General features: G+C 57.7%; 2 protein-coding genes across 7 annotated transcripts in view; one reads left to right on the top strand and one right to left on the bottom strand.

Moving 5' to 3' along the window:
- TFR2 (transferrin receptor 2) overlaps positions 1 to 3,448 on the top strand; it is a 17,045-nt gene extending 13,597 nt beyond the window's left edge. For all 3 annotated transcript variants that reach the window (XM_014569344.3, XM_006114663.4, XM_014569343.3), the window contains 4 exons: positions 523 to 607; positions 716 to 943; positions 1,281 to 1,421; positions 1,791 to 3,448. In XM_014569344.3, coding sequence (XP_014424830.1) covers positions 523 to 607; positions 716 to 943; positions 1,281 to 1,421; positions 1,791 to 2,033 — 697 coding nt within the window. In that variant the 3' untranslated portion in view covers positions 2,034 to 3,448. The remainder of the gene's footprint in view (positions 1 to 522; positions 608 to 715; positions 944 to 1,280; positions 1,422 to 1,790) is intronic.
- On the bottom strand, positions 2,633 to 18,673 carry LOC102462482 (phosphatidylinositol 4,5-bisphosphate 3-kinase catalytic subunit alpha isoform-like). Of its 4 annotated transcripts, none has more exons than XM_075908402.1 (23): positions 18,400 to 18,673; positions 18,256 to 18,291; positions 16,401 to 16,658; positions 12,008 to 12,170; positions 11,694 to 11,903; positions 11,082 to 11,332; positions 10,391 to 10,633; positions 10,103 to 10,188; positions 9,852 to 9,957; positions 9,526 to 9,678; positions 8,601 to 8,735; positions 8,243 to 8,367; positions 7,991 to 8,072; positions 7,631 to 7,795; positions 7,263 to 7,366; positions 6,697 to 6,868; positions 6,500 to 6,606; positions 6,275 to 6,396; positions 6,067 to 6,145; positions 5,620 to 5,790; positions 5,375 to 5,492; positions 5,093 to 5,244; positions 2,633 to 4,947 (listed from the first exon to the last, which is right to left on the bottom strand). In XM_075908402.1, the coding sequence occupies exons 3-23, from the start codon at positions 16,587 to 16,589 to the stop codon at positions 4,662 to 4,664; spliced, it is 3,219 nt and encodes a 1,072-aa protein (XP_075764517.1). In that variant the 5' UTR covers positions 16,590 to 16,658; positions 18,256 to 18,291; positions 18,400 to 18,673; the 3' UTR covers positions 2,633 to 4,661. The 4 variants fall into 4 exon arrangements, with proteins under 4 accessions (XP_075764517.1, XP_075764518.1, XP_075764519.1 ...); XM_075908403.1 differs by lacking the exon at positions 18,256 to 18,291 and having other exon boundaries at positions 18,400 to 18,443; positions 18,561 to 18,644; XM_075908404.1 differs by lacking the exons at positions 6,067 to 6,145; positions 6,275 to 6,396; positions 18,256 to 18,291.

Here is an 18,673-nt window from a genome sequence, read left to right as displayed (position 1 = left end):
CAGCGTGGCCCTTTACTTCCCACCCTTCACCTCTGTCCCCTTGTGCACAGGCTCCTCTCAAACGTGACCTTTAACTTGTAGTCTCTGCCCTGTGTGTTGACCTTAGCCACCAGTGACCCTTCACCTCTGACCTTACAATAATCTTGAGCTTTCTTGACCTTTGACTTTGGTCCCACCCTCTTTTTACACTGACCCTGCCCACGGGCAGAAGCTTCCTGTGGCCAATTGTGTCCCATCACCTCCAACCTCTGACCTTCCTGCTTTCATCTTTGACTCCAAGTATCACTGACCCTTAAACGCTGACCCCCTGAGCCCATTGATGCCCTAACCTGGCCTGTGCTGCTATCCTAGCCCTCAACCCAACTCCCTAGCCAGCCACAGATGCAGGGCCCAAGCCTCCTGCCTGTCCCATGTCCTCCTGTTGCCCCCAGGGCTGTCTCTGGGGCAGCCCAGGATGGGACAATGGGGACCCCCACCTTGGCTCCCTTTCTCCCCAGCTCTGATCCTTCTTCTCCCCTGCAGGATGCAGCCACTCTCCATGGACAGCAGCGCCTACACCTTCATCACCTTCGCTGGCGTCCCGGGAGTAGAATTCTCCTTCACCGAGGTAAGCCCTTGCCCCTCACTCCTGACCTGCAGCCCATCTCTGCCCCTCCCAACCCTCCCCGTGCCCCATTCCTGATCCACAGCCCCACTCTCACACTTTCCCGCACAGGACGGCCGCCTCTACCCATTCCTGAACACCCAGGATGACACCTACGAGAACCTGAATGCGCTGCTCTTCGGGCGGCTCCCTGCTGTGGCCAGATCTGTGGCTGAGGTCGTGGGGCAGCTGCTGATTAAGCTGACCCATGACCACCTGGTGCCCCTGGACTTTGCCTGCTACGGCGATGCTCTGGTGCAGCAGATCACTCCGTTCAACCTGTACAGCAGCGAGCTAAAGGTAGTGCCAGGGGAACCAGCCCCCAGCAGTCCCCAGGGGGATCCAGGGCTGCCTCCATTTGCCCTGCACGGAATCTCATGGGGCACAGACCTGAGTTTGTGTAGGGGGTGGATAGGCCCATGGAGGGGAATATAGCTCAGGTGGGTGGGGTTTGGAGGTTCAGTGAGGTGAGTAACTAGAGCTGGGGGCGCGTAGGGCTGGGCTGGAAGGGGCTGCGGGTGGGGAGTGAGGGGCACTGGCAGGGCTGGGGAGGGGCAGGGCTGTGCTGGAGAGGCTGCAGTTCGGGAGTGAGGGGCATCAGCAGGCTGAGGGGAGTCTTTCTCTCCCCCACCCCCAGAGCCGCGGACTAACCCTGCAGTGGATGTACTCGGCACGGGGTGATTATATCCGGGCGGCCGAGAAGCTGCGACAGGAGATCTACAGCTCGGACGAGCGGAACGAGCGGCTCAACCGAATGTACAATGTCCGCATCATGCGGGTGAGCAGGGGATGAGGGGTGCATCATCCTGCAGCCTCCCACCCACTGCATGCGCCTCCCTGACCCTGGCATGCCTGCCTGCGTCTGCTGCAGTGGGACGCGCATTGAGGCGAGTCTGCCACTGGGTGCCGTGCTGCTGCGCTGGTGCATGGCGTTGTGTGGCCCCGACTGGCTGCATGCATTGCTGCGCTGGGGGAGGCCCTGTCGCATGGCCACCACTCTCTGCCACCCTGCTGCCAAGGGGGCCAGGTGTGCTGCACAGCCGAACCTGCCTCCCTGGCTGCCTTTCTGCCCCACAGGTTGCAGGGAGGAGGGGGGTCCTGGCAGGGTTTGGGGGTCAGATTCTCCTAACCACCCTGCCCCCCTCAGGTGGAGTTCTACTTCCTGTCCCCCTACGTGTCAGTCACGGAGACGCCCTTCCGGCACATCCTGCATGGACGGGGGGCCCACACATTGCAGGCATTGCTGGAGCATCTGAGGCTGCTGCGGGAGGCACCCGGGCGCTTCAATGAGGCACTTTTCCGGCGCCAGCTGGCCCTGGTCACCTGGACCCTGCAGGGGGCAGCCAATGCTCTGAGCGGGGAAGTATGGGACATTGACAATAACTTCTGAGCCCCCTGGGGAATCCCCTGGCTTCCCTACCCCCTCCTGTCCCCCCAGTCCTCCCATCTCCCCATCTTCACCCAATCCCCCAGGGTCCCTCCACCATGCAAAGTTGTTTGTGCCCTTGCCCCATACTCTGCCCACTCCCAAATCCCTGCCCCCCCCACTTGCCAGCCCAGCTGATCCCTCCCCCCCACTGAACCCCTAGATTCTACCCACCCACATCTCCCCCTGCGCAACCCTCCTGAGCCCTCCAATCTGTGGCCCCTTCTCTTGCACCCCCCTTCCTTTTCAATTTCCCCCCAGAGGGACCCTGGCATTCTTCCCCCCAAATCTGAATCCATATTGGAGGCCCCCTTTTGCTGCCTGCTCTCTTCTTGCCCCCCCAGGCCTGCTGCCTCCTTCTGTTAATTTATCAGTGGCCGCACCCTTTATGAATGGTTCCTTTCATTGCTGTGTGATAGATTTAACCCTCTGTCAGAAGCAGTAGCTTCTATACCCACCACCCCACTGACAGACCTGACCCAGGAAGGTGCAATGATTGGAGGCATGTGAGAGTCTTCAAGACATTGCGAGACCAGCTAACATAGGGGCTAATTTTATTTTACACACATTTATCCATGCTGTTGAGCCCCCAGACAGATGAGTTAGAAGTGGGCCTCTGGGCTGCATTGTTCCAAGAGGCAAAAGAGAATAACACCTAGTCTTGTGTCCAGTATGAAGCTATTCTCCCAAGCGATAAACTACTCATTCCAGGTACTCCGCCACCCAGGACAGGGGCACACAACACTTTTTTTTCTTTTGGGATTGGGAAGAGAGTAGGAGGAAGATCTGAAGGGGAGGCTGTGAGACACAAGCCCCACACTGGGGAGGAAAGGGTTAAGGAGTCGCTCTGGACCGATAAAACCATGCCCAGGCACTCCTGTCACACATGGTCACCATGGAGACTGACTTACAGGCCTTTCAGTCATGGAGGTTGACTTCAACGGCCTAGTGATCAGGCCAGAGTATTGCCACCAGGGGGTACTGTCCTCACAGGAGAGGATGCCAAACCCCTTCCCCCAGTAGCATGCTGTATCATCATTAAGATCAGAAAGATCAATGGACAAGCAGCATCCAGCTCCTCGCAATGTCCCTGCCTCCCTCCACTACAGTCCACAGGCCCATCTCACCAGAGCCCCTGGGCTGCGGCCTCTGGTGGCAGGAATCCTGGGTTCTCTGCCCAGCGCTGGGAGGAAAGTGGGGGCTGGTGGGTTAGAGCAGGGGGTGGGGAGCCAGGACTCCTGGGTTCTTCCTAATGCTCTCTACCTAGCTCCTCCCCCTCTGTGTGCCTTACTTCCCCCAGCCCTAATGTGGAGGGGGCTCCCTTGGAATGGTGACCCCTCCCTCCCCAGGCAGAAAACACAATAAAAATGATGCAGCTGCCTGTGTCTCTATTTCCAGGAACCTCCATCCTGAACCTCCCCCGCACCAATGCCTCCCAGGTTTCCCCTGCACATGGGCCTGTCCCCTCTACGGGGCACGAGCTCCCATCCAGCCCCAGGGCAGGGACTGGCAGACTCAGAAGGGCTGGGGAATGAGGAAGAGGCCTGTCCCCTCTAGGGGGGCACTGGCATTGTTCCATGTGCCACTGCCCACATCTGTGGCACCAACTGCACCCCATACCCAGGGATCACTGGGCCAGGCTGGTCGAGGGGCCAGAGAGGTATTCTCCCCCTGCCCAGCCTCCCCACTGCAGTTCAGAGCCAGTTTGGGCTACTTTTAAAATTGTATTTTGGGAAAATATATTATCCAGGCACAAATTTCAAGTATCTGCCCCTCCCTTCCCCCACCCTCTTCAGCCTCCCCCCGCCAGGCAGATGGGGGGACAGAAATCAAGTCTAGACGAGGGTAGGGGCTCAGGTGCATGGGAAGATTTTGAAGGGGATGACTAGGGGGCTACAAGGTGTTTCTCCCTCAAAAACAGTGACCAAACTCCCTTTACTGATCCCAAATTTCTGAGTGGGGTTGGAGGTACAAGGGATAGGACCATCCCCTACAGATAGCAGTGATTGGAGGGGGGGGGGGGTTCTACCCACAAGAAGGAGCTTTGGTACTGGCTCTGCCCCCTCAGTGCAGACCCCCCCCCCATGAGGAGTGTTTAAGGCTCTCTGGCTGCTGCCCCAAGAGGGAGGGCCTAATGCATTTCACCCCTACCCCTCACTTCCTCCTATGAAAAGGGTGGAGCTTCAAGGCCCCAGCCCCTCCATTACCTGCCCACACCTAGAATGGGAGGGGCACAAGGCACAAGGAGGAGCTTTGGTGTTTGGCTACACTCTCTGAGGGGAAAGGACTCCTTCTCTAAGCCCACCCCTGCCACCCCAGGCCCTCTGGGTCCTTCACCAGTGGGAGGAGCAAGGAAGCCTGAGCAAGGAGGGTGGAGCTTGTGTTCCTGTGACACACCCCCAAAGAGGAGGGATACCAGTTGCCATACCCTATGTCACTCAAGGCCCAGTCCCCTCCAGAAGGGGCGGGGCTTATAGATATGGCTCCACCCCTGTTTCAGACACACCCCAAGACAAAGGGGGTGGGGTCAGGCACCAGGGGCAGGGCCTAGTGCAATAGCCACGCCCCCTCAGCAGGCAGCGCCCCAGCCCCTCAGTCATGCCCTGCCTCAGTGAGGGGCATGTGGCGGATGGTGTGGAAGATCCAGTCCATCTTGGTGGTCCAGCCGCCGTGGTGTGCTTCGTTCATCTGCTTGGTGAAGTACTCAAGGGCCTGCTGCTCTGAGGTGTCGAGCGCCAGTGTCTTGCGCAGGTAGGCGATGTCGTCAAAGCTCTGCAGCTCCGGCAGCCCTGAACTCAGCATCAGCGAGAACAGGGTGATCAGCAGGTTGGCGTGTTGCCGGATGGCCAGGTAGGCTGCGTAGCACATCTCCTGGAACCTGCCGGGTGCAGCCGGGATCAGTATGCTGGGGTCTCTGCCCTGATGCTGGGAGCCAGGACTTCTGGGAGAAGTGGCTGGGGGGATCACAGCTGGGAGCCAGGACTCTCCCTGGAACTGAGAGGGCAGTGGGGAGGGGGATTCACCTCTCAAACTCCTTGGTTTTGGTGCACTCCTGCACCCCTTTGCTGATGACGAGGAGGAAGTCCTGGGTGAGGACGAAGGGGACCCGTTCACGCTTGTAGCCAAATTTCTTCTTCTTGTGATCCAAGAAGTGGCCGAAGTCAATGTGGAAGAGCTAGGAGAAGGACTCAGATGAGGCCTGGGGCACAGGGCCTGTCCCTTCTAGCAGGTACTGGCTCCCAGCGCCAGGGCGGTGACTGGCTGGCATGGGAGGGGTAGGGAATGGCGGTGAAGGGGCATCTCACCTGCCCGTCGTCCTTCACCATAATGTTGCTGTTGTGTCGGTCTCCGATGCCCAGGACAAAGGTGGCCACACAGTACCCAGCACATGAGCGGGTGAACAGGTCAATGGCTGCGTCATAACTGAGCCAGAGCATCTGGGATTAATTACACACCCTCATCCGCCTCTGCAGACTCTCCTGCCCTGGCCCCTGCAGCCCCCACCCTCCAACTAGAGCAGACGCCACCCCCAGTCCAGACCCAACCTCACCTGTCCCCCTTGTTCTTCTCCCGCAGCCAGTGGTGCAGCGCATGGCTGTTGAACTGCAGCGCCCCCTTCAGGCCACCCTTGCACTGGATCTGCATGATGGTGTGCGAGCTCCTCACCACTTCAATCAGCCCCACGCAGTCCCCTATGGACAGGCAGCCATAGGGCAGCATCCTGTGGGCGCATGGGGGTGGAGAGGAGATTACTCAGGGACCCCTCACCCGGCTCTGAGATGCAGCCACCTCTGGAGTAGGGCTGCTGGTTATGCTAAGCAGCGGAGTGGAAGGCTGGAGCTGTGAGTTGGCTTGAATGCCTAGGTTTGTACCCTGAGTTTGCAGGAAGGAGAGGGTGATTTTTATAGACTCTCAGGACTCAAGAGATAGGCCTGGCCCCACCCCTGTCTGACCCATCCTCCCCCGCACACTTCATCTCTTGCAAGGACCCCAGTACCGAAGGTCCAGTCCTTGATTCTGCCACATGTTCTCCATGATCCGGATAATCTGCAGTGTCAGCATGTCCTGCCGGAGATCTACAGCCACATACAGACAGACTGAGGTCAACGCTGCCCCTCAATCCCAACCCGCATCCCCTGCCAGCCCAGCCCTGGGCTCCCTCCGCCCTGCTGATGCCCCTCACTCCCGACCTGTAGCCCCCTCACCGTCCCCATTTTTGAAGATGATTTCATGGTTAGTGAAGAGAAGCTCCGACATGATGTCTGGATTCTCCCAGTTTAGCCAGAGCGGCCGCTTGGCAGACGACATGATCCTACATTCATCCAGCCTGCAGGGTAGGGAGACCTGTCAGGGAGAGAACCCAGGAGTCCTGGCTTCCAACCCCTTGCTCTAGCCCACCAGCCACTCCCGAGCACCAGGGACAGACTCACCGGATGTTCCCCAGCTGGTGGACGGGGTTCAGGGGACAGACGAAGCCCTGGAGTGCATCCATGTAATCCGGGCGTCGCATCTGCTCCACCAAGAACTTCATCTGCATCTGCGGGGGACAGAGGACAGTTAGGTGGGAAGAAGAGCCCAGAGTTCCCACCCCCCACCACCAGCAGAGGGTGTCCCAAGGCCCACAGACCTTCTGGGTCTCATCCTTCTTCTCCTGCCTCAGCGTGTCTGTCAGGTTGACAAGTTTCTCCATTGCCTCCACCTGCCGGTTGAGGTGTTTCAGGTACATGCCACAGCCCCGGCAGAATGCCTCGAGCATGAGTCCGAACCGCTGGCTCACCGTCCTGCTGTGCATCTCTGACCTGCAGGGGTAGCACACACAGAGTCACCCTTCGCGCTCGCCCCGCAGCCCCCGCCAGCCCAGCCCTGGGCTCCCCCCGCCCTACCGGTGCCCCTCACTCCCGATCTGCAGCCCCTGCCAGCCCAGCCCTGGGCTCCCCCCGCCCTTCAGGTGCCCCTCACTTCCAACCCACAGCCCCTGCCAGCCCAGCCCTGGGCTCCCCCCGCCCTACCGGTGCCCCTCACTCCCGATCTGCAGCCCCTGCCAGCCCAGCCCTGGGCTCCCCCTGCCCTTCCGGTGCCCCTCACTTCCAACCCACAGCCCCTGCCAGCCCAGCCCTGAGCCCTCTCAGCGCCCCTCACTCCCGATCTGCAGCCCTGCTACCCCAGTCCCCCAGCTCTGCTACTGCCCCTCACTTGAGGTGCCAGAAGTAGAAGTGGCCGATGCGCTGGTTGGTCAGAGCTTTTCGGAGCAGGAATCGGGCCAGTGGGTTGTCCAGGTACTGCTCATACTTCAGGACCTGCCGGGGAGCCACACAGACAGGCTGAGACCTTCCTGACCTGCTGGGGGCGCTGTGGGCCAGGAAGCGGGGCAGGGGCTCAGCAGGGGGCGCTCTCCCCTGGCAGGCAGGCTGGCCCCAGGGCGGTGCTAGGGGGTGCTGTGGGCCAGGAAGCGGGGCAGGGGCTCAGCAGGGGGCGCTCTCCCCTGGCAGGCAGGCTGGCCCCAGGGCGGTGCTAGGGGGTGCTGTGGGGCAGGGAGAGCAGTACTGGTGGTGCCGCAGTACCTGGACCAGCTGGATGAGGTATTGGCTCAGCTTGTCGTCTGTCAGCCCCTTAACCAGGCACTTGAGGGCGAATTCCCGGACCCGGGGGTCGGGGAAGTTACAATCCAGCAGCTCCATGGACAGCTCAGGCTTGATGAGGGGCCACTCCTGCAGCAGGCAGTACATCTAGGGCAAGTGAGGAGAAAGAGAGAGGCTTGGGTGGCCCCTACCACTGCACGCACAGAGGTTCAAACCTCTCCTGCCCATCCTCCAAGGCTGGAGGGGAGGGGCTCCTGGGTCTGATCCGTCAGGGAGGAGATACCAGGCCAGAGGGAAGCTGGGGGGTTCTCAGGCTGAAGGGGCCGGTGCCACCCTGCGTACCTGAGCCACTTCATCCCGTGAATTCCACTTGACAGACAGCAGCAGCTTGGGCAGGGTGTCTGGGATGTTCACACAGTAATGTCTGCGAAGAGAACAGAGGGTGTCAGGGTTGTGCTCCCCACTCCCCGCTCACCCCCTGCATCATGGGGGAGAGAACCTAGGAGTCCTGGCTCCCAGCCCCCAATGCTCTCACCACTAGCCTCTACTCCCCTCCCAGGTCAAGGAGGGAACCCAGGCGTCCGGGCTGCCTACCGGTGCCTCCAGAGGAAATCTTTCTCCTGCTCAGTGATCTCCGACAGGGGGTCACGGTGGCAGATGCTGTGGAGCTGCTCCAGTTCACTATCCAGCAGGCTGCTGTCCCGGGCCAGGCGATTACTCTGCAGGGAATGCAGTGGGAGGGTCCCTCCATAACACCCACAGTGCTCAGCTACTGGAGACCCAAAAACAGCCCCTGGCCTCCCTCCTCATCCCCTGCTCTGGGGCCAGGTGGGAGCCAGTGCCCCCTAGAGGGGACAGGCCCTTGCCCCAATTCCAGCCCCCCATAGCCAACCAGTCCCTGCCCTGGGGCTGGGTGGAAGCCAGTGCCTCCAGGAGGGACGACCCCCCTTACCAGGCCCACCAGACAGCAGTTGAGGCCCAGCTCCCGCAACATGCTCCTGTTAGCATGCTCCTCAATCTGCACTGCATCAGCGAACTTCACTGCATGGCTGAAACAGGTGAACTCCAGCTCAAGGCAGGGGGTTTCCTGGCAGGTGGGAGGGAGGGAGAGGAGAGGGGAGTAAAATGGTGGGTGAAAACCCTCAGCAGCCCCCCTCCTCCCTCCAAACGGGATCACCCATAAGTCACTTCACAAATCCTGTGCTCAGAGCCATCCGATTTATGTAGGCCCTACAACAACACATACAAGGGCCAAACGGAACTATTATTGTAGCACCTACCAAGCTTTTCCTCCCCATGGGCTGACCCGGCTGTCATTGCAGGGCCCTGCCCTACTCGGCAGATCATGCCAGCTCAGAGTATTTACATAGGCACTAGCTTAACAACCAAACCATGCCAGACCTGTGTACTTATGTAGGCCCTAACTGAATAGCCAGATCATGCTAGGTTGACCATTTTGGCCCAGCATGGTCGAGTACCTAACAGCCAGCTGCCCACTCCCTGCAGGCAGAGAAGTTGGCCGCAGTGCCAGGCAATCACCACATGAGGGACTCAACTGGGCTCGAGGCTGCAGACAGGCCAAGATGGGGTTAATAGTCAGACACCCTACAGAGGGGAGTCCCAGGCTGGGCTAGCAGGGGCTGTGAGTTGGAAATGAGGGGCACTAACAACTGGGGAGCAAGTCTGGGCAGGCAGGGGCTGCAGATCGGGAGTGAGGGGCACTGGCTGGGCTGGGCAGGCAGGGGCTGCGGGTCGGGAGTGAGGGGCACTGGCTAGGCTGGGGGGCAGGGCTGGGCTGGCAGATGCTGGGCAGGCAGGAGCTGCGGGTCAGGAGCGAGGGGCAGCAGTAGGACTGGGAGAGGGAGGAGTACACACACCTTATTGGGGTTTGAGCCCCCCACTCCAATGGGATTCAGCAAGTCCTCCAGGCCGTGGGGCACTGGCCACAGGTTCAGCGCCATCTTCCCGGCTACCAAGGTGTCTTTATAATCAAAGAGATTGATGTTCCCCCAGGCCAGGGGGCAGTGCTCCTGCCAGGGTGGGGGGACAGAGAACAAAAGGGGTCACAGACAGCCTGCCCTCCATTTCCACCCCCCTAAGGCCTGCGACCGGAGGGAAGCTGGTGCCCTCTTGAGGGGACAGTCTCCGTGTCCCATTCCCTGCTCTCCTAAGACACTTCCCTGAACTAGCTAGGTCTCCCTACCTCTTTAGTCCCCTTGCGGCCCTTGACGCAGCAGATGGAGAGGCAGAGCCGGGCAGCACGGGGGAGGTCAGCCAGGTATATGTCGTAGGAAAGCCATTCATTCCACCTGAGGAGAGGGACGGAGATGGGGCTCACCTCTGGTAACCAGGGGCAAGTCCCCATTTTATGGAGTCCCCCACACTGCTCCCAGCCCCCCGCCTGCCTCTGCCTGCCAGGGGAGAGTGCCCCCTGCTGAGCCCCCACCCTGCTACCTGGGGTTGGAGCAGAGAACGCGCTGGGTGTTTACGTTGTCACAGAGGGGCTCCCCACCATGGTAAATTCCTGTCCGCACGTAGATCTAAGAATGGGAGAGAAGGAACCATTATGCCAGGGGACCAGGTCCAGGCTCCCAGCCCCCCCTGCTCTGACCCACCAGCCTCCACTCCCCTCCCAGAGCTGGGAAGAGAACCCAGGAGTCCTGGCTCCCAGCCCACCACTCTGAGCCTCACCCCCCCCCCCCATCCTCAGGTGGAAGAGGACCCCAGCATCCAGAGGCTCGCCTTGTCAATGTCGCGGATGTTGACGTTGACGTAGGTGGCGCAAACGATGCAGATGCGTAGGAGACTGGGGACCGACCAGAGGGACTTGGCAGGCAGGTCCCCGGTGGCATGGGTGGAGGGGCCGGGCCGGCGGGCGTACGAGGGCAGCACGAAGACATTGGCTGGCAGCTGGCTGTACAGACTCTCCTTGGACATGAGCATCAGGTGGGGCAGGCGCCCAGTGGCGACGCAGTTCCTGATGTACTGAGGCACAGACAGCGAGCAATCGCACAGAGACACGGGGCTGAGCCAGGACGGAGCCCCTCCTTGTGCCAGCTGAGTGGGACGGGGGGGGGGGGCAGGCCTGAGGCTAGAACAGGGATGGAAGGCTGAGCTGGAGGTCACAAGGCTGAGCTGGGGGTCCCAGGGCCGGGCCGGGGATAGCAGGGCTGAGCTGGCTGGGATGCGGGTGACAGGGCTGAGCTGGGGGTCCCAGGGCCAGGATGGGGGAGGCAGGGCTGAGCTGGCTGGGATGCAGGTGACAGGGCTGAGCTGGAGATCCCAGGGCTGGGATGGGGGTGACAGGACTGAGCTGGGGGTCCCAGGGCCAGGATGGGGGTGGCAGGGCTGAGCTGGGGGTCCCAGGACTGGGATAGGGGTGGCAGGGCTGAGCTGGGGGTGCCTGTGCCAGACCAGGGGCCAGGCCCCTCACCTTGTACTGGCTGAGCGGGCACGGGGCCAGCAGGAATTCATCACAGCCGCACACCTTGAGCAGGTACTGGCCCCGGTACTCCTGCACACAGCGCCGCAGCTGCTCAGGCGAGAGCTGCATGCTGCGAGTGCGCTTGCGGATCGCTTCCGCTACCAGCTGCTCGGGCAGCGCATCATGGGGCATCTGCAGTGTGTACTTCTGCTTGTCCTGCTGTGGCGCCACCAGCACCCACACGGCCACCATCAGCCGGCCTGCAGTGCCAGGGGCAGAAGAGAGGCAGGTTTGGAAGGCACGGACCCTGCCACTTTCCCCCCACCCCAACCTGCTTCTTCCATGCTGTGGCACCCAGTAGCCTGGGACATGCAGGCACCACCCCAGCCCCATGGCATGCACACAGCCAAGGGTGCCCATCCCCCATCTCCATAGCACACAGATCCCCAGAACCACATAGTCCTTGGCTCCCATGGTGCACAGGCTCCCCACCCCATGACACGCACAGATGCCCTTTATCCCCTGCCCCATGGCACACAGACCCCTGTTACTCCAGACCCCATTTCCCCTCTGCCCCATGGCACACAAACCCCAGTCTGAGCAGTTTGGGATTTTCCTCACCGCAGTCCAGCTTGCAGTAGACATGCTTGGGCAGCTCAGCGCTGGACTCCACATTGGGGGGGTAGACATACAGGGCCTGGCTGTGGGGCCCACCAGCCTCCCGTGTCTCCACAGCCTCGCGGCAGACGGCCAGGATGGAGCGGCGGAAATCCTGCACCTCGGGGTCTTTCACCAGCTCCAGCTCACAGACGGGCATGCCGATGGCAAAGCCTGAGGTGGGCAGGGTGTGGTGGGGTTAAGACCCAACGGAGCCACCCCCAACACTGAGAATCACCCTTCCCCCCCAGCTCAGGTCCTCACCCGGCCCAGCTCACCGATCTCCCGGTTCAGGATCTTCTCCTCCCGGTTCCCCACTGGCTCAATCACCTTCAGGATGGGTTGGAAGAGCCGCAAGTCGCAGAGCCGCCGCGACTCATCGAAGAACTCCTCCCGCTCTGCCTCCTGAGTCACCCCCACAAAGATGTAGCAGGATTCATCCTGGTGTGTGTGGGGGGGAAGGTACAGATACTGCAATCAACCTGTCATGGCCATCCCTTCTCCCCTCCCAGGCTACGTTTGTACTATGGGGCTTTGTTGGAAAAAGGTACGCAAATTGCACTCCACTTTTTTTTGGATAGTTTTTTCGGAAGATCTTTTCCAAAATTTGGCCCATCTACACTGGGCCAAATTTTGAAAGCTTCCTCTTTCAGAAGAGCCCTTCTTCCTTGTGGAAGCAGGAAGACGGGGCTTCTGAAAGAGCCCTAACGTAGTGCCTAACGTAGTGAATACAAGCAGAGAGAGGGTAAGTTTAGAAGATAGGATACACAAAGAACAAGTTAAAAATCACTTAGGAAAGTTAGATGTCAGCAAGTCACCAGGTCCTGATGAAATGCATCCCAGGATACTCAAGGAGCTGATAGAGCAGGTATCTGAGCCTTTAGCTATGATTTTTGAAAAATCATGGCAGACAGGGGAGATTCCAGAAGACTGGAAAAGGGCAAATATTGTGCCCATCTATAAAAAGGGGAATAAGAACAACCCAGGAAACTACAGACCGGTCAGGTTAACGTCTGTCCCAGGGAAGATAATGGAGCAGGTAATTAAGGAAATCATGTGCAAACACTTGGAAGGTAATAAAGTGATAGGGAATAGCCAGCATGGGTTTGTGAAGAACAAGTCATGCCAAACTAATCTGATAGCTTTCTTGGATAGGATAACGAGCCTTGTGGATAAGGGAGAAGCGGTGGATGTCATATACCTAGACTTTAGTAAGGCATTTGATACGGTCTCGCATGATATTCTTATTGATAAACTAGGCAAATATAACTTAGGGCCACGATAAGGTGGGTGCATAATTGGCTGGATAACCGTAGTCAGAGAGTTGTTGTTAACGGTGCTAAATCCTGCTGGAAAGGGATAACAAGTGGAGTTCCTCAAGGGTCTGTTTTGGGACCCGTACTGTTCAATATCTTCATCAATGATGTAGATATTGGGATAGAGAGTACGCTTATTAAGTTTGCAGATGACACCAAACTGGGTGGGGTTGCAACTTCTTTGGAGGGTAGGGACATAATTCAAAATGACCTTAGCAAGTTAGAGAAATGGTCAGAGGTAAACAGGATGAGAAGGTTTAATAAGGAGAAATGCAAAGTGCTCCACTTAGGAAGGAACAATCAGTTCCATACATACAAGATGGGAAGTGACTGTCTAGGAAGGAGCATGGCGGAAAGGGATCTAGGGGTCATAGTGGACCACAAGTTGAATATGAGTCAACAGTGTGATGCTGTTGCAAAAAAAGCAAATATGATTCTAGGTTGTATCAACAGGTGTGTTGTAAGCAAAACTCGTGAAGTCATTCTGCCGCTCTACTCTGCACTAGTTAGGCCTCAGCTGGAGTACTGTGTCCAGTTCTGGGCGCCACATTTCAAGAAAGATGTGGAGAAATTGGAAAGGGTACAGAGAAGAGCGACAAGAATGATTAAAGGCCTAGAGAACATGACCTATGAAGCCAGGCTTCATGAACTGGGCTTGTTTAGTTTGGAAAAAAGATGATTAAGGGGGGACATGATAGTGGTTTTCAAATATCTAAAAGGGTGTCACAAGGAGGAAGGAGAAAATTTGTTCCTCTTGGTTTCTGAGGACAGGACAAGGAGTAATGGGCTTAAAGTGCAGCAGGGGAGGTTTAGATTGGACATTAGGAAAAAATTCCTAACTGTCAGGGTGGTCAAATATTGGAATAAATTGCCAAGGGAGGTGGTGGAATCTCCCTCTCTGGAGATATTTAAGAACAGGTTATATAGACATCTGTCAGGGATGGTGTAGACGGAGCTTGGTCCTGCCTTGAGGGTGGGGGGCTGGACTCGATGACCTCTCGAGGTCCCTTCCAGTCCTATGATTCTATGATTAATACATGGCAACTAAAGTGACTCCTCACCAAACCTCCAGTTGAACTTCGTTCTGCCTTAACTCCGTTTAAAGTTAGGTGTGTGCATGGGCAGTCGGTGAAGGCAGGGCTGGGGGAGGCAAGCCCCCAGCCCTGCCCCTTTTGCTGGGTCCCGCTCCTTCCCCACCCCCAGGAGATAGGGCAGGGCACCACTTGCATTTTCCCCCTTCCAACCACAGGGAGGGGAGGGAAAGGGAAAGCGGGGAGCAGGCTCATGCTAGCTGCAGCATCCCCCCCCCCCCAGAATGCCTATAGAGTGTGGGTGGCAGCATGCCGGGCGGCTTGGGACGGCAGAGCCTTCCCCACCTTACATACCCGATGCCCATGGTGTGTCTATGTAATCTGTACAAAACACCTTTTCCTGCGGCACCGCAGAGTGATGTCGTCATGTCACTGCATCCCCAGGGGCCCTGACCAAGTGACCACTCTGTGAAATGGGGGGGCAGGTGCTCCATCCCCTCTGGACCAGCATCTGCCTGTCTCAGGGCCCCGCCCCCAGCCAGCCCGGCCTACATGCTCGCACCACTTGGGGGCCATGCTGCAGGCCTCCCACTGAGCAGGTGGCTCCGGTGTGCCGGTAACTCGGGCCAGGCCCCTGGCTCAGGTGCACTCTCCCAGGAGCTGCATCCCCCGCACCCCCTGGACCAATGTCCACCTGCCTCTGGGTCCTGCCCCAGTCTGCCCAGTCCATGCACCTGCCGTGCGACTTGGCTCTGTGAGGCCCAGGCTCAGGTGTGCTCCCCTGGGCCCACCACAAGCTGGGCCAGTCTTGCACCCCAGCTGCTTCCCCGGCTCTCCAGAGCCTCTGGTCTGGGCTCCCTGGGCTCACCGAGGAGCAAAGCTGCCACAACAGGCCCGTTGGGAAAGGCTGGGCTGGGGGCGGGCTGTGGCTCTTGCTGCGATGGCTGGGGCTGTGTTCCTGTGGGGGAGGGGAGCGCAGCGCAACAAAGTCATGGGAGGGGACAGGGGGTGTGTGGAGGAGGAGGAAGGGGATAGGAGTGTATGTCGGGTGGGTGGTGCAATAAGGGGGGATGATAAGGATGAAGGGGATATAGGAATGGAGGCAGGGGGATGGGCAGTGTGGGGGTGGAAAAGGGGAGGGGTTAGGAAGGCTGGTGAGTTCAGGAGCTGGAGTTGATCCGGCTTCAGCCCTGCCCAACAACTGCAGGGGAGGGCCAGGGCTGGCCCAGCCTTAGCCCTGTCTGATGGCTTGGTGAGGGGAGAGAGCTGGGGCTGGGCCAGCCTTGGCCCAGTGGCTGGGGGGAGGGTGCAGGCAGGGGCTGCCACGCCTTGGCCCAGCCCTCCCTGGTGGCCGGCAGAGAGCTGGGGCTGCCTACCCCAGAGATAGGGGGAGGGGGAGTGGTGAGCCTAGCAAGCAGGGGGCACTGCCCCCTAGTCTCATTTAAAAGTGTGGTGTATATGTATGTGTGTGGGGGGGAGGCGGGTTGTCAAGGGAGCAGGCCCTGAAGCCAGCCTGTCAGGGTGATCAGCTGCCAGCACCACCCTGACGGCCAAAAAACAATGTGAGCAAGCCCTGCAAAAGAACCCACCCCAGAAGCAGAGAGACAAAGGCGCCATCAAGAAAAGATCAGAATCACATCTACTGTTAACTGGTGACTGATGGTCACACAGTGCCCTGGGGCAGGAGGATAGGACAGGGTCTATGGATGAAAACATAAAAAGATGGCTGCAAAACTATAGAATTGGGCCTTTCGGTTCTACAATGATCCTCCTAGAGCAGTGGTTCTTAACCTTACTGCAGCCTGCACCTCTTTGGTTGGCAAAATATGTTCTCACACCCCTTATTAAAAATTGTTGACGTAGGTCAGTTTTAAACCTAAGATATATCATAAAAATCTAGCATATCTTGCACCCCCAGGAGGGTGTGCACCCCAGGTTAAGAACCACTGTCCTAGGGCATCGGTGCGCAGTGACACATCCCACTGTCCAGGGGACTAGCCTGGGCAACTGAGGCTGGCCATTACGTCTCATCTATAGAGCTCTGTGCATACGAGGGGGTACGCATTTTTGTACCTAGGGACAGTAAAAGAATTGTGCCTTCACAATAAATGCAGCATGTTGCCTTATTATCCCCCAAATAAGATTCTGTTAGTTCTATTCTACAAGTGCAACACCAGCCTCTATCCCCCTTCTAACCCGCCAGCCCCCACTTTCCTCCCAGAGTCAGGAGAGAACCTGGGAGTCCTGGCACCCAGCCCCCTTGTTCTGAACCACCTGCATGCACCACACCCAAAGCTGGAGAATGACACAGGTGTCCATCTGACCTGCAGCAGGTGGGAGAGGGGATATTTCTGGGCCTCTCGGAAGAGTTCGTGTTTGATGCCCAGCAGTGCAGCCTCCCGCAGACACTCCAGGGTGACCAAGATGCCGTTGGGCAGGCAGCAGTCCACCATGATCCGGGGAGGCATGAGATGCAGCCCCCACAGCTCTCCAGACGATGGCCGTGGTGGCATGGCTGTGCTGGTAAAGAGGGGCCCTTACTCTGCTAGAGACACAGCTGGGGACTAAGGCATTGCACACACCTGGGGAGAGAGCAGAGATGCTCCTTATTTCAGACTCGCAGCCCCCTGCAGCTCCACTGGTACCACTCAGCCTTGATATGGTGAGAGACAATCCCTGCCCCAGATGAGATCCGGGCCCCATGGTGCCGTGTGTTGCACAGACACACAATGAGAGACAGTCCCTGCCCCAGCTGAGATCAAGGCCCCATGGAGCCATGTGCTACACAACAAGAGGCAGTCCCTGTCCAAAGATACAATAGTAGCACACCCTCTTCAGGACCTTGGCATAGTGGAGCGGACAAGCCAAAACTTCCTAGCAAGTGGCCAAATATATCCCAGAGAGGAAAGAAATTCACCAAACCTCCCCTTTTATTATTAACCCTCGTCTTCCAACTGCCTTCTAATGAAAGTTTATGTTCCCTGAGCCTATGAACACTTCAGGCTGGGTACTGCTCAGGAACCAGTGTGGGATCGATGTATTAATGTTGACCCCTGTCTCAGTTTCCCCAACAGTAAAATGGGCATAAACACACTGTTCTCTGTGCGGACTGGCCAGGGACCCTCTTTTGGTGTGTCTGCAGAATGTGGTACAATGGGAAGGGCCCTAATCTATGTCAGGGGGCAGGAATCTGCACATCAGCTAGCACCAGGGAGTGGTCCTCTTTTCATCTCTGGGCCCATTGGTGGTGCTGAGAAATGCCCCTCACCTCTCTCCCCTGCCTTTGTCAGGAACCCAAGCCCAAGAGGAAGTGCAAATGACCAGAGAGACAGAAGACACAATTCGCTGCTTCATATCATCTCCAGTCAAGGGTGATTAAAAACAAAGAAATCCCTTATTTAAAAACAGGAGAAATTAAAATGTTGGCTCTGCAGAGACAATGGAGATGAAAACAAAAAACCCGACACTCCACCCGAACTGCGGGGTTTGATGAGAGCTGGGGGATGAAGGGACGGTGACAAAAGATGTGGACTGTGTTGTAAGTTATTTGTGTTACAGCAAGGCTTAGCAGTCTCAGCTGACAACAGGCCTGCAGAGACCTCCCCCCCAAACTGAGCTCAGTGGGCCCCTGCTGTGCCAGGTAGATGCAGTGCCCCAACTCTGATGAGTTCACAATCCAAACAAACCTAGCTCAGCCGAAAAAGAAACAGCAGCATTGGGGCAAAGGCAGGGGCAAAGAGACAGGCCCAAGGTCACCCCGGCAGCTTAATGGCAGAGTTGGGAATAGACCCCAGGCCTGTCTTGACTTTGCTGCACATGACATCCTGCCCCCCATTTATGGGAGGGGAAAAGACAAATACTTTTTTGAATCCCAATGAGCCGGGTTATATACTAGGGCCCTTTCTATCTGTAAGCAGCATTCTTCTCTTTGTCACCTGCCCCTAGAAACCAGCCCTCATCTTACCATGGGAAGCTGCAGAGGGGGCTTTTTTAAACCAGCTCTCAGCCCTGGAAAGGGAATGGTGGAGGAACCCACACAAGCATGCATTGGATGAAATTATACCTCCTTCTCCTCCTCGGGGCATTAAAAGAACAGGCAAACCAAGGAGGCTGTGCCAGACAGAGGCTGGGGGCAACTTATCCTTGCAAGATGGAAAATTAAATCTGCCCTTTTCTTACCCTGCATTTTGTTGTCTCTGCTCAGGGAGCCCCCATCTGAAAGAAAGGAGCGGGGAGCTTGCACCTCTCTCTAGAAGTTAGTGATGGCAGAGCATTATTTCTCCCACGCCACCCCACCCCAGAGAGGGGACCCTGGCTACTTACACGCTGGCTGGGTCTTTGCCTTTAGTGGATTTCCTCTTCCAAAACTGACCAATTCCCAGAGCCAGAAAGGGAAGAAAAAAATACACAGGATTGTTAGACCCCTGCACTGAACAATTCCCACAACGCAAAACTACCCGCTGCCAGCAATCTGCTGCACACACCACTAGCAGCTAGGGCCAGAGGAAGAGAAATCAGATAGACATTTCTGCCTCTTTGCAAGATCTCTTTGACTTCCCCCACATCTTTCCTCCCCGCCTTTTGTGGGAAAAGCTTT

This window comes from Pelodiscus sinensis, chromosome 24 (genome assembly GCF_049634645.1).
Source record: "Pelodiscus sinensis isolate JC-2024 chromosome 24, ASM4963464v1, whole genome shotgun sequence".
Taxonomy (NCBI): Eukaryota; Metazoa; Chordata; order Testudines; family Trionychidae; genus Pelodiscus; species Pelodiscus sinensis.
The sequence above is the reverse complement of the archived record's forward strand: the minus strand, read 5'-3'. Positions and strand labels throughout refer to the sequence as shown.

Bases quoted from the DNA above. Each gene is read 5' to 3' on its own strand.
- LOC102462482 (XM_075908402.1), bottom strand. From the start codon at position 16,589: ATGCCACCACGGCCATCGTCTGGAGAGCTGTGGGGGCTGCATCTCATG. The intron at 11,904-12,007 runs GTGAGCTGGGCC...TGCCCACCTCAG, and splicing joins GATCCTGAACCGGGAGATCG to GCTTTGCCATCGGCATGCCC. The intron at 9,679-9,851 runs GTAGGGAGACCT...CCACCCTGGCAG, and splicing joins GCCGCAAGGGGACTAAAGAG to GAGCACTGCCCCCTGGCCTG.